The 14591-nt window shown below is 40.8% G+C and overlaps 1 protein-coding gene across 19 annotated transcripts in view; it reads right to left on the bottom strand.

Moving 5' to 3' along the window:
- EPB41 (erythrocyte membrane protein band 4.1) overlaps nt 1-14591 on the bottom strand; it is a 92807-nt gene that overhangs the window by 17177 nt on the left and 61039 nt on the right. For 10 of the 19 annotated variants that reach the window (XM_028742829.2, XM_028742830.2, XM_077932019.1 and 7 more), the window contains one exon: nt 2324-2452. In XM_028742829.2, the coding sequence (XP_028598662.2) occupies nt 2324-2452 (129 nt within the window). Of the gene's footprint in view, nt 1-2323; nt 2453-3606; nt 4090-14591 lie in introns of all 19 variants that reach the window. The other 9 variants (XM_077932013.1, XM_028742812.2, XM_077932014.1 and 6 more) reach the window with 1 other exon arrangement.

Raw genomic sequence — 14591 nt, 5'->3', positions numbered from 1 at the left:
AAGGAATTTTTTTTGTTTTGACTATGGCAGACCAACACGGCTACCCATCTGTAATTAGAGAAATTAGTTCCTAAAGCATGAAGGCTCTAAAAGTCAGAACCAACATGCTGAACTGGCCTGAAACAAATAGGCAATCCATGCTGTGAAGCCAGGACTGGAGTTCTACACTGTCTGGGGCCCTCCCTCGTTTAATATGGAAGCTACCACATTCAGGGCCAGCTGAATTCCAACCAGACTTCAAAAGGCAGCGATAAGTAAGCACACTGCAATAATCTAAATGGGAACAAAGCATGGGTGACTGAAGTAAAATCCTTGTAAGAGAAAAAAGGGTGTAGTCAGCTCACCAAGCTAAATGATTAAAAAGAGTGTTCCTCATCATGACTGCCACCTGAGATCAAGGAGCAAGGCAAGGTTAAGTAGCATTCTATGCTGGATATTTGCTACTCTAAGGGGAGTGAAGCCTCATGAATAACTCTCTAACCCAGTAGAGGCTGGTTCATTAAGATGAACAGGGAAGACCTGGCTACTCCTGGATTCGGGGATGGGGGATAAAGCAGGGTGTCATACTTAAGATACTCCAAACTGCTGAATGATTGGCTGAAGTATCTGTGTATAGATACTAAAAAACAGAAGAGATCACAGATGGAACTTTTTGCTATGCCACAATATAAATCCCCAAAGGGTTGAGCAATAGTCACCCACTGCTATCTTCCAATTCTGACCAATCATGTAGGAGAAGAGCAGTGCCTCCAAATCCTAACTGATTAAGCTGCCCCCCAAAGGATATGATGGTCTATTGTATGGAACATCAAAAAGAATGTGCCGGACCACACTTTCCCTTTCAGATAATCCATGAGGGGCAACAAAAAAAGCTGAAATCCCCAAATCTGCCCTGAACCAACTGGACTTACTCTTTCAAATTGGTTTCTTCTAAGAGTTCCTGCAACTCTGCCACCACCAACCACTCAATCAACTTGTCAGTACTGCTCAGTCCAAGTTGGTAGGTCCCCCCCCCCCCCCCCATTCAGGGACTTTTCAAATTGGAACACTTTCCCCCAATGATACAATAATCTGAGTCTTATTAGCCTGCCCTGGGGGGGGGGCAGGGTTTTAGTGAGCTGGTCATAGGACTCAGATCTTCTGTACAGCCTTAGGTAGCAATAAATCAAAACTTCCATCAAAAACTGACAAGGAGGTGCATTACACACTTCATTGTGGCTTGCAGAAAACATGAAGCCTTGTCAGAGTGAATTCTGACACTGATACGAGTTCACTTTGGGGAACATGGTATTGTATACAGTGGTACCTCTAGTTGCGGACACGATCCGTTCCGGGGTGCCGTTCGCACCCTGAAAAGTCCGCAACTAGAGCGGCGCTTCTAAGCAAGCGCAGAGCACAATAGAGCACTTCTACGCATGTGTGAAGCGCGAAGAATGCTTCTGTGCATGCGTTGAAACCCGGAAGTATACACTTCCGGGTTTGCCGCGTTCGCAAGCCAAAAAGATGCAACATGAACCTAACGCAACACGAGGTATGACTGTATAGGGAAAGCAAAACAGACACAAAACTTGGCATATATATGCTCACACAAGTTATAATGAATGCATGAGGATGAAAACTACATGCTCAGAAGCCACAAGCTACTTTCAGTTTTGATACTTCTCCCCAGAAAGTCAATATTCACTGGGTAGGAAGTATCTCCCTCATTAAATTTCTCCTAAAGGGTTAATAATCAAGAAGACAGTTGGAGTATCAAAACTTCTAGAAAGTTTTATTGGGGCAGCAATCTTGCTTTGGAATTAATGTAATATGTTTTGAAATTGATGTAAAGATTGTAAAGGTCTAAAGGTTCAAGTTCAATCTAAAGGTTCAGGTTCAAATAGCTGTCTTTGACCACTGCAGCCTCCCCTATTAACGCACATTTTCTTCCCTTTCTTTGTGCCTTCCATGAGTGTTGTGGCTATTGTGCAAGCATAGTGGGCATAATCCTCATATAGTTTGGGAAGCTCTACTCATTGTGATCGATGCAGGGGGAAAACAGCATTATACCACTCTTTTCTGCAGCAAAGAGGGAAAGCCTAGATGCCATACATATATGTACAAAAGTCTGAAAACTCAAGCCCGATCAGACTTCCCAGATATGTATTTATGTTTGTGTTTGGTGCAGAAAGCACTGGTGTGAACAGTGGTATTTCTCACAACAATTTAAACCTGTGAAGCTCCTCTCAGGTAAGCTTGTCCCATTGAAATCAAATTTTCTAATTTTCACTGAGACTATTTACATTACAATAAAACTGTACCACCAGATTATGAAACAGCCTACCTGTGCAGCTTCATAAGTTATAGTCTTGGTCTCTGTATGGACAATAGGAACTTCTTTCGTTGGAATTTCACTTTTCACAGTGTTCGACACATCAGAGATAGTAACTGTCTGAGTCTTCACAAGGGGTGGCTACAAAACAGGATTTTAGAGAGAGAGAAATCACATTTAATACCATTAAACTCTAACAATATTACTGACAACCATTCCAATACTGATCTGATAAAAGCACAATGGACTCCATATAGAAATTTCAATTGCTATGTTGTTTGCACTAAAGGCACATTTTGGAAAGTCATCTGTCAATGTTTGGAGATAAAATAAAAATAACATTTTCCCCCTAGCTTCCTGGCCAAATGTCACCATCTGCAAACTAAAATATGGAAACTGTTTCATAGTTAAAAGGGTAAGCCAAATTTAGCATGCGGATAAGAATCTTTATGGTTAGGAGGAGCTCAAGTCTGATTAATATGCTAGTATATTAAGAGATTATACAAATGTATGATTTCCAGCCAGTGTGAGATGTGTAGAGTCCAGTAGCTTCTATTAAATCAGCATCAGATCATTATTTATGGATATTCAAATCTCAAGAATAACAGGAAAAGAAAAATCAGCTGTGCCACCACCTGATAATTAATCAAAAGAGAATGTAATATTAGTAAGAGCACCACCAGGCTTTTCCCACTCTGTTATGTTCCCTTCACCTTTTCAAAGTCTGACAGATATCACCTTGATTATTACCAGATCAAATGTTGAGGTATTTTAGCAGATGGGATTGTTAAGAACACTGGAGCAGGCAATTTTTATTTATTTTTTACTTTGATGGGTAAATGCAGGTGTTTCCTCAGAGATTTCCAAATCAGATGACTATAGACTCAAAGAGCTATGTTTTGTTCTTGTAAATGGAGAGACTTGCGGCGCTGGCTGCTTTTAGCTCAATATTTTCTGCAGTGTATTTACAACACACAGAAGACATTTAGCACTATCTCATAAAATCTTTTAGAATTGGTTTCCTTTTCTTTTAAATATATTCTGCTTGAGTCAGGAGACAATACTTTTTAAAAAATTGTTTTAATAAAATATACATCTACTTTGTAGAGGAGGGGAATCATTCCTATAGACTGGAGATTAAGTGGTTGATTAGTTTGGGGAATATTTCAGGCCATCGAAACATAATCCTTCTTTATGGATTTATGACATATGCTTGCTGCAGTGTTTGTAGAATGACTCCGAAAATGTAGCAGAGAAGACTGCAAAGAGAGATGTTTCAAGTTCACATTTACTACCTGGAAACAGCGAATGAGGGCAGGAAACTCGTTATCAATACTTGAGCTGTGGCATTCTCCATTTAGCTCGCTAAGTGGCTCACTTGCCCCTTTTCCCCCTTCAACATCACAGGCTTCCTCCTCTTGTTCGTGGAGGTGCAATGGAGGTGAAGAAGGGATTTTATAGACTTCCATCTCATCCTGTTTTGAGTCCTCAGCCTCTTTCTCCACAACTGAGTAAAATCCCTCTCCACACCTTAGGTCTTCCTTACTCTCACTGAGAGCGGCAGCAGCAGCAGCAGCAGCACCCTGCTTCTCCTGCTCCTTGCTGCTTGCGGAAGAAGTGTCAGATTCACAAGTATGTGCAGACTCCTGTGGGCTTGACACTGGGCTCTCACTAAGGGCCACTGAGTGCTTTGAGACCTCCCATTCAAAGTGAGAGGTAATATTTTCCCCCTCTGCCATTGCATCCAGATCCTCTTTGAAGGGAGAGTCACTCGCACTCTAAAATGAAATGAATACACAAAAAGGCCAGAAATTAGGAACAGGGCACACTAGAAACACAGACCATTTTAGCACATGTCAATTTGAAAGGGCCTATATGCAACCTATTGCAATCCACACAATAGAAGATCAGTACAGTGGTATACCTCGGTTTAAGAACAGCCCTGTTTACGAAATATTCAGTTTATGAACCCCCGAAAACCGGAAGTAGTGTCCCAGTTTGAGAACTTTACCTCGGTCTAAGAATAGAATCCGAATGGAAGGGCATCGGCGGTGGGAGGCCTCATTAGGGAAAGCGCGCCTCGGTTTAAGAACAGTTTTGGTTTAAGAACGGACTTCCGGAACGGATTAAGTTCATAAACCAAGGTACCACTGTACTTCAAGTGTTTTGAAAAATGGCCAAGTTGCAGGTAGGCCTGACACACGGGAATTGACAGCAGTGCATATCCTGACAGCAGAACTTCCAGGGCCAGGGTGAGACACCCTGCTCTGCTTTTTGACAAGGTGGGGACAAGATGTCACTGTCCTCTCAACTACTCTTCCTTCCCTTGTCTCTGCCAGCAAGGCAATAATACATTGGAGATGGGACATTCAAACATCACTGCCAGTGCTGTCTAATACACATAGATATGATGGGATCACAATGTGTATCAGGCCAAACCAGATGAGATCTAATGGATTTCAGACGGCCCCCAAACTGGACTGGGGCAGCAACAATAAGGGGGCAGAGGGAAACCATCTTCCCCTGTGCCGTTTCCCTGGTTTTAAATTATTCTCTCCACAAAGCTGGTATTAGCAGTGGCAAGGAAATGAGACAGAAAGCCATCCTGAACCTATCTTTCCCCCTCCTCAGCAAATGGCAGTTTCAGGGTGAGCATTAACTAAGAAAAATGGCACAGGAGTAATGGGTTATCTTTCCAACACTGCACCCCCTATCCTCACCCTATGGCTGCACACAAGTCTTCTATAGTCCCACATATGGATTGGCCCTCGTTGGCACAAGGAGAATGGCTGACGTTTGTGACATGTCAAGGCCTCTGTGCATCTGCACTATTTCCATTTCTAAGCAGGCAGTGATTCTTTTAAAAACTAAGTATTAAAGGGTTGTCTTCACCTTACTGAGAATGATCGATTTCTTTAAAAAGACTTCCATAAAGAGAAGGGGAAACCACATTTATTGCTGTATATTGAAAAATATATTATCCATGCAGAAGAAAGTTCTATATGACTTTAGAAAGCTTATATTTCTTCCAAAGAAAGAGTTTGAGGATACAATGCCTTTTCCATGTGGCGAAAGTTCTGATGAGTTGGGATATCTACTTTTATATGCACCTCAAGGAGCCATCTCAGTTGCTGATGCTTCCAGCATTGCAGAACATCAAGTATAACTTTAAAGCAGACAATATTACTGTTTTGTAAGAGTCAGATCAGAATCAGCAGATCTCATGCCAAGAGAGCCCCAAACATACATATGCCACATTCAGAAACCATACTGCAGCCTCAAGACGATATCACACCAAATGTGAGCACATTATTTAAGCGTTTGCATTGGTGCTGTTTGTCTGAATATATCTGATCGCTGAAATGCTGCAATTCTCAAGCAATCAGTTCTTTTGATCTTTCACTGTAAAATGAGTAACAAAAAAAGATGTTGTGAAACAAAGAAATCCAACCTCCCTAAAAGAAAGCAAGTGTGTCCATAGCACCTGAGATACTTTGGAAGACTGTGCCAAGCCAGAGGATTTAACCAAGGCTGGTGCTATTCTGTCTTCCATCGTGCGCCTGTTAGAAAGTTCTCAACTAGGTCTTCGTACATCTCTGCGAGCCCTCTAGCTAGAACTTGAAGGAAAGGAATAGTAACAGAAGAAAAGACAAGAGTTAAAACATGCACAATACCAGAAAACGTGCATAGTAAGTAGGAAAATCTTAACAGGAAAGGGGGAAAGAGAAAGCTATAAGCCGCATATGTAAATCACAGACCACAGTTTTAAATAGGATGATATTTTTCGAAAGTAAATTTTCCACAGTTAGTGGAAAGGATGGTTGGTACAGGCAATCAAATAAGCAAGTGGATGTTTATATAGCAGAATACAAAACATCAATTATTCTTAAACTCTGCTTTATTTAGTAATGGGATAAAGCAGTTGAATAATGATAAACAGTCTAAGGAACACTTATTTCCTTTAAAATAAGTTTTTTAGATTTTTGCCCTGGTATCTGCAAATGCACATGCACACTCCAAGTACATGCACAAAAAAGGGTGAGCTTAAAAAAAAAACCCTTACTTGTTTCAAAATTAACCAGACAACTATATATCATTTAGCACTTCTTTCTGTATTTATAGGCAAGCAAAAGAAGTGTACTTAAGATTGCAATCCTATATATACATGAGAAAAAGGGATACTGGACTCCATAGATTTACTCAGGTCCAAATCAAATGGGGGAAGAATATTGAGGAGGGGAGCAGCTGTTCCGGGCAGCAGATTAGGGGGGTGGCAAACAGCATCATACCCTCCACCTTCCTCCCTGCCAAGCCCTCAGTAGGCAGCAGGAACTGTGCTTTTGTATGGGAACTACTCACTATCAAGCAATAGGAAATGCCTGGTCAGGGCATTGCATGTTAGGTAATTTGATAATGGGCATGAACAGCCACAGCACAGGGAAGCTGAGCTTGCTTCCTACTCTCATTCAAAACTGTTAGCTCCTTGTTTCCTGGAAATCCTATTGAACGATGACCATCTTTAGCTGCAAGAGCAAAAAGCTGTGGATGGATCTTCCCTCCTAGCAAAACTAGGGCCTCACTACTAATGTGAAGTGGATTAATTATTTTAATTAATTATTTATTTTAAAGTGGATCTGTTTATTTTAGGGAGGTGCAGAGGGTGGAAAGAAGTCAGAAGAATGGATGGTAAAGTGCCCTCTCTTCATCCTGTACAGTCATAACATTGTATCCCGAACACCTTGGCTATCAAACAAATCGGCTCCCGAACAATCGAAACCCAAAAGTGAGTGTTCCGGTTTTCGAATGATTTTCAAAAGTCAAACGGAAGCTTCCTGCAACCAATCAGAAGCTGCACTTTGGTTTCCAAACGTTTTGGAAGTCGAACGGATTCCATTTGACTTCCAAGGTACAACTGGATATGGTAATGTAATGTATCACAATTTCCTTCACCTCTTTCCTGTCATCTATTCATCCTCTGGCTGCCTTCCTGCCCTGTTCTTTACGTCTTCCCTTCTTTCCTTTTTCTCTTTCTCTCAACTTGTTTCTTTCCTTCCACCACCTTTTTCTCCTTCACTGGGATGCAGGTGGCGCTGTGGTCTAAACCACTGAGCCTCTTGGGCTTGCTGATCATAAAGTTGGCGGTTCAAATCCACATGACAGGCTGAGCTCCTGTTGCTCTGCCCCAGCTCCTGCCAACCTAGTACTTCAGAAGCACGCCAGTACAAGTAGATAAATAGGTACCACTGCGGTGGGAAGGTAAATGGCGTCTCCATGCGCTTGGTTTGAATAATATTTTTTCTGCAGCATATGTAAGTGTGTGTTACAAACAGGAGAAAGGGCACCAAGCCACATTCAGGCATCCACTCAGCTCCCATCAAGGCCTTCAATTTGTTAACTGTAGGATTGGCCTTTTCTTGGTTGTGTGTTTTAGGAAGTGCTACCTGAATTTTTTGGCGTGTTTCATTTGTTTGGCCAGGGAGGGGGGAAGGTGTAAGTACTTTGTGGCTTAAAAGTGTACCCCTGGGCCCAAGGAACTCCATATATTGCCTCCCTACAACCCATAAATGATATGAAGAAATGGTGATTGGGCATAGTTGCAAACATTATCATATTTCCTCATTGCTTGTATTTCAAATTTCATATCCATCTGCACCTTAAGATTTTTCCCTTTTTATGTCCTGATCCCTTTTAAATAAAATCTAGATGACTAAGGCTATCTTTTCCCTAGGCTTCCCTCACTTAAACACCACTGAATGATAAATAATTATAGTAGCTCAAAAGCGGTTATTCACAATCAGGGAGAAGCGGGTAGCAGTGGAGACTCTCCCCCCCCCCCCCCCATGGCAAAATTTCTACATCTGGAACTGGATTTACTTATCTATATTTATAAACAGCTTTATACCCCTCAAGACATCTTACAATAGTATGCCATTTAAAAATAAGTAACATATATAGCACCTAATATTAGTATCTTACAATGGTGGGTTATAACCTAGAGTTATATGTCAGTCATATGAGCAGAAAAACCATCCACCATGAACTTGTTTAATACAAGTATTTTGGGAGCTGGCCATTTTATGTTAAAAATCTTATCAATCGAATACTCAACATGATCCTACGCAGGGCTGTAAATTTTGATGCACAGCCCTTTGCTTACACTGCAATTGTTAAAGCAGGATCCAATGTAAGGAAGGAACAGATCCATTCATTTGGCTCCAAAAACCCCTTCCATCTTCCTTGCTACAAAGTTTAGCAAATATGTGCCTTGCTCAAAGGATGGCCTTTTCTCATAGCACTCGGGGTGCTGTGCTAAGTGTACAGATGGGTCTAACCCTAATTCTACCCTTCCAGCTCCACAGCAGCTTTTTCACAGGGTTCGTTCCACAGGGCCAAACCAACCGCTGAGAGCTCTATGCCTGAATCCAGCGCCTGATATTTTTAAGAGCCAGAAATCAGACTTAGTGAATTTGAACAAACTTTGCTCAATGGGAGAGACAACTGTCTGCATTAGGAATAACTTGCTAAATGTCTGGGAAATTAGGAAATAGTCTGCAAAAAAATTGCAATTTTGATTGAGAATAATGATCAAAATATAAATACTCAAAAGGCATCTATAAAGCAAACATGTTTTCAACACACAATAGCTGCAAATGGTCAGCCACATGCAAATCTGAGGGGGTGGGAGAAGCATTGATAAGATCAGTTGGTGGGAACAACTTTTTCTTGCCACCGGATTGCACCACCAGTCAAAATTAGCTTCTTTGAGAAGGTGAATACTTTTACACACACACACACACACACACACACTTTTACACTTGGGATTCCCAAGATCTTAAGCCTAATAAGCCCTTTGCATTAGCACGCTGCTGCTCAAGGGTGGATTCATTTGTATACATAAGAAAGTACTATTTTATTTATTTATTTATTTATTTATTAAATTTATATACCGCCCTATACCTGTAGATCTCAGGGTGGTTCACAACATAAAATTACAATATAAAAAAGAAAAATAGCCTGGCAGAGAGTTAAGAGATTAGTCAGGGAGAAAGAAGTTTCCTTCTTATGCCCAGAGCCTCAATCCAGAACTCCCAAGGTTCTAAGGGATCACACAAATCAGCTACACATGAGCAGCTAGCCATATCTGTGACAGCAACTCGTTTATTCTGGTGCATGAACTGAAATATCTGATCTTACCAAGCTTCTCCCTACTATACCCACTTTAAAAAAGGGTATTAAAAAAACTAAATCAAAGCCCAAATGGACTGATTTTTTAGGTGCCAAGACACAACTTTCATCAAGTAGATGGATAGCCTCCAAAGGAATCAGACCATTTGTTTCTGACACGTTGGCATAAGATACTGCAGCAGTTTTGCTAAAGCCACATATACATATATAATTTACACAGGGGCAAAAAAAGACACAAGATGCAGTGTTCCCTGAATTTCTTTGTAAGCCAAAGCCCGTGGGGAGTTGAATAATGCCAACTGATTGCTATATTACATGTGGTGATCCAGAAGCTCACTGTGCCTAACAGAGCTCTGATGCACTTCTTCATTGACTGATATTCCCATGTGCGTGTCACCACAGTGTGTGATACAATTGTTGACAATGCAGCAAATGGGGAAGGCCATTATTGGTGGGCTTTTGGATCAGGTAGAGAGTATACATAAAGGTAGCACCAGAATAAAATAAAAATCAAGTAGGGGATAAACTAATACTGCTTAGTGCAAAAGCAGCAAGGATTGGTCCTGCTTTGTTATTTACTTACATCTGTAATTTCTGCCTTGCCCAACTACATGCATTTAAATTATGCCAAAATCTTAGATCTCCCCAGTAACAATTTCTAAAATAGTGCAGCTGCTCAAGTATGCATTACTGTCATAAAAGCCTCACAGGCATAAGATGATGCATCCTGAATATATATAAAAAATTACTATAAAAAATTATGTAGAGATTCTAACCAGCTGATCCAATAGGAATTTCATGCTGTGTAGCAATAGTATTAGGTTATCCCCTATATTGAAAGTCTGTGCAGAAGATGACACATCAAAAAGTGCTTAAAAGTGTGCATTTAGCAATTAAGTAGGGGTTAACTTTATAATGTACCACACTCACCAGTTAGAATTCCATAGACCAACATCCAATCTCAACAGGGCTGTCAAAAGTACTTGAGCAAGAAGTATTATGAAGCAGAAAATAGAAATCCCTAATTTAGCATAACTGTTCAATTGTCCATTCTTACAGAAGAAGAAGGGTAACACTTTCAAGCAAAACTACCATTAATTTTTAACTGCAATTTGTATATCTGGATATATTAGGCAGATATTAAAATTGTTAACAAGCTGACTACCACCAGAGATGGATTTGTTTCTGAGAAGTGACCAGTCAATAAAACAAAGGAATAGCGAATTCCAATTTGAAGTAAAAATAAGCAAAATCATAACTGCATTTTAAATAAGAGTTTGCTGCCATGGATTAAAGTTACTCTTTTCAAAGACGACGACAACAACACCAAAGCTATCACAATTTTACTTTTCAAGGTGCTGAACCATTTAGAAGAAAAGTTATTAGCAAAAGTTATTTAAATAACCAATCCTCTCCAAAATAGAACAAAATTTTGTAATACACACACACACACACACACACACACACACGGATGAAAGACTATATGTTCTATGGATCTACACTTTATGACATCACAAAATGCTCATTTCATGCATTGCTTTCTTCCTTTGCAGAGGAATAGGTATTTACAATAATAACTTCATAATTTGCATTTGTAAATATATTACAAGAACTCAAGAGTAAAGTTCAAAGAAGTAATTATGTTCCAGTGTTGCTTCAGAAGGTTATTTAAGGTCTCAGTTAAAAAGTGCTCAATTTAAATGGGAGTTCTGTGCTGTCTCCAGAAATCCAATAGGCACCACATGAGTAATGTCACTTCCCACATTGCTCACATTAAGAATCACTTTCAGTTTTCCGCAATATATGAAGCAAGAAAATGACTTGGAAATGGGGTATAGACTCATAGGAAAAAGAATAAATAAATATCCTCTAGCAGGTTATTTGCTTCTAAAATTTCATATTGTTTCATAATTAGTGTCAAAGCCTTCTACAATGGTAGTTTCTTAAAGCCAAAAAAGAGGCTAATGAAATCAGCATGGCAATCTCTTGCCTGACAAAATCATGCAAAAGCTAAACAGCAATGAATTTACATAACACTAAACTGAGAATGAGAAATATATATACGCTCATCACAACACAGACAACGATGTGACATATTAAAATCATGACAAAATAATAATTCACCTGGATGTTATGGGAATCTCATGGATATCACTGAAAACAGCATCCCCAGTGTATTCTCTTCTCCCCAATAGTAACATAAAATGTGCAATGCAAATATCAGTGAGGTTTTCCTGTTCCCACAAGTGGCAGCCCAGTGAAGAGGAGCAGGGAAAGTGAGCTCAATAATATAATCATCACACTTTTTGGGGGGGGGGCAGAAGAGGGGCAGCTGCTGCCAAGTCTCCAGTATCACCTAGCGTAGTGTCACCCTAAGAAAAGGCATTGCCTTTTACTAGTCAAATTGCTGTGATCTATTTAGTGCAGTATTGCTTACTTAGATTAGAGTCAACAGCTCTCCAAAGTCTCAGGCAGAAAAAGGTCGCACAAAATTATGAGAAGAATGGCTTCCATAAACTGATAAACCTCCGGATGGCACTTATGTAAAATTACAAATGTAGGCAAAATCTGAAATATATTTTGCCAAATTTGAGCACACTTGAAGTGAGCACATCCTTTTTACATGGGAAGTCTTGTTTGTATGTATTCACCATAAGCAGATATGTCTGCTACTCATTGGTCAATTATGTAAATACAAATCAAGCTATGTAAATTAGCTTTTCCCTCTCTCTGACTTTCTGCAGAATTCTTTTTTGCCTTCCTTAGGTGTTTGATTTTTTAATGCAGTTATAGTATGCTGTTTAATGCAATAAAGTTATAGTATGCTGTTTAATGCAATATAGTACGAACATTCAAAGGGAGTCAAACTGGCTTAGTGGTCTAACTTACACAGTGGAAACCACTGAAATGATATATCTTTTAATAATCCCTTAGCACTCTCCAAGATTTAGTGAGTGAAAGATTCAGCTGTAGTTTTGAAAGGGAAAGCAGACTATATACACATAAACCAGTTCCCAAGGTTCTACTCTAGTGTCACATAAAAAAAGTGAACTAAGGGTTGGCTATACAGATGAAGGAGCTGGGTCATGCAGGCCTACTTAGTGATTCTATAAGGCAAAGTATGTAGACTGAAATCTGAGATCTAGTTAAGGAGGACAAAATCTGAATCCAGGTCCCTCAAGTCCAGGATCATCAATCAAATTTAGCCTATGAGGCTGATCCTGATAAAGATCTGGCTCATGGAGCCAAAAGGGCTTTCCATCCCTGACTTAGGGAGAAGAGCAACCAAATCCAGAACAGCTTTCCCAAAACAGCTGAAACTATCCTACATAATTATCTCCATCATGTCTGGATTAAGCTTTAGTTTATTTACCTTCATCTAATCCATTATAGAGCACAAACATGGTTTCAGCACTTCCACTGCATACTAATGGCCTCTTGCTTCAAATCCCAAGATGTTCTCACTCCAGTGTTTCAGGTCTAGATTAGGAAGAACTTCCTGACAGTAAGAGCTGTTCGACAGTGGAATTTGCTGCCAAGGAGTGTGGTGGAGTCTCTTTCTTTGGAGGTCTTTAAGCAGAGGCTTGACAACCATATGTCAGGAGTGCTCTGATGGTGTTTCCTGCTTGGCAGGGGGTTGGACTCGATGGCCCTTGTGGTCTATTCCAACTCTATGATTCTATGATTCTAGATAGCGCAGTTGCTTTGCGCTGGTAACACAAAGGTTGCAGATATTCCTGCATTGCAGGGGGTTAGACTAAATGATCCTCACTGCTGTGATCAGAATAAACAGACAGTCTATCTAAAAAGATACCATGGTCAATGAAAGCTATGAAACCTGCCAAGAATTAGCAGTTGCAATCCCTCATTCTTCTCCATTTTTTAGGGTGACCAAGACAGTTTCCTTTCCATGTCAAATTGTCAAATTCAGTAAAGACACCAGATTGCAACAGATGTGGAGAATGTGTAATCCAAGAATAACTTTAGTTGCATGGCCACCACCTATTTGAGCATCTTACATAAGAGAAGAACAGTCACTGGCTGATAGTCTTTAAGACCTCTCCTCCCTGGAAAACATTGTAAGCCAGAAGGGTCAAGAGTCATGCAAACCAGTGGTAGAATGCACTCCTCTGATAGCCCTATCCACATGCTCAGGCCTCAACAACTGAAATTCATCTGATAAAACTGGTCCAGAGCTTCTAACATTTCTGCATGAGCAGCAGAACTAAAGGCATCCACACAGGTTATAATAGTAGGGAGAATGTGTTTATGAATGATTGTGTCAAACACTAATGCACACCCCACACCTTTGCATCCCAAGGCCATTCAGGAATCCATCCAGATTCGTCAGCTACTGGCTGATATTGATAATTCCTCTATCAGAAAAAAATCAAGTTACATTGATGGGGGAGAAATCAGGAAACAAAAATTTCCCACCAGTTTATTTCATGGTCTCTTTTCAACATTTACTCCTGCTTCCAAGTCTTACTGCTCACAAATTCTGCAGCTAAGGTCTCGTGGCACCCAGGTTTCATGGCAAGATTATCAATCCCAGTTTCATTCCTGCATCTACCCTTCTTAAGGTAAAGGTAAAGGTAAAGGTACCCCTGCCCGTACGGGCCAGTCTTGACAGACTCTAGGGTTGTGCGCCCATCTCACTTAAGAGGCCAGGGGCCAGCGCTGTCCGGAGACACTTCCGGGTCACGTGGCCAGCGTGACATCGCTGCTCTGGCGAGCCAGAGCCGCACACGGAAACGCCGTTTACCTTCCCGCTAGTAAGCGGTCCCTATTTATCTACTTGCACCCAGGGGTGCTTTCGAACTGCTAGGTTGGCAGGCGCTGGGACCGAGCAGCGGGAGCGCACCCCGCCGCGGGGATTCAAACCGCCGACCTTTCGATCGGCAAGCCCTAGGCGCTGAGGCTTTTACCCACAGCGCCACCCGCGTCCCCTTCTACCCTTCTTACCCCTCCTCAATATTTTGCATTCTTCTGTACAGAATTTGATAAGAGTTTACAAAGGCAGATATTCTGAAGCTGTTTTAGAGTACTGGCTCCTATGGGAGAGAGCCTTCCATTTATGTTCTCTACCTTACAA

Source organism: Podarcis muralis, chromosome 7, assembly GCF_964188315.1.
Source record: "Podarcis muralis chromosome 7, rPodMur119.hap1.1, whole genome shotgun sequence".
NCBI lineage: Eukaryota > Metazoa > Chordata > Lepidosauria > Squamata > Lacertidae > Podarcis > Podarcis muralis.
The sequence above is the reverse complement of the archived record's forward strand: the minus strand, read 5'-3'. Positions and strand labels throughout refer to the sequence as shown.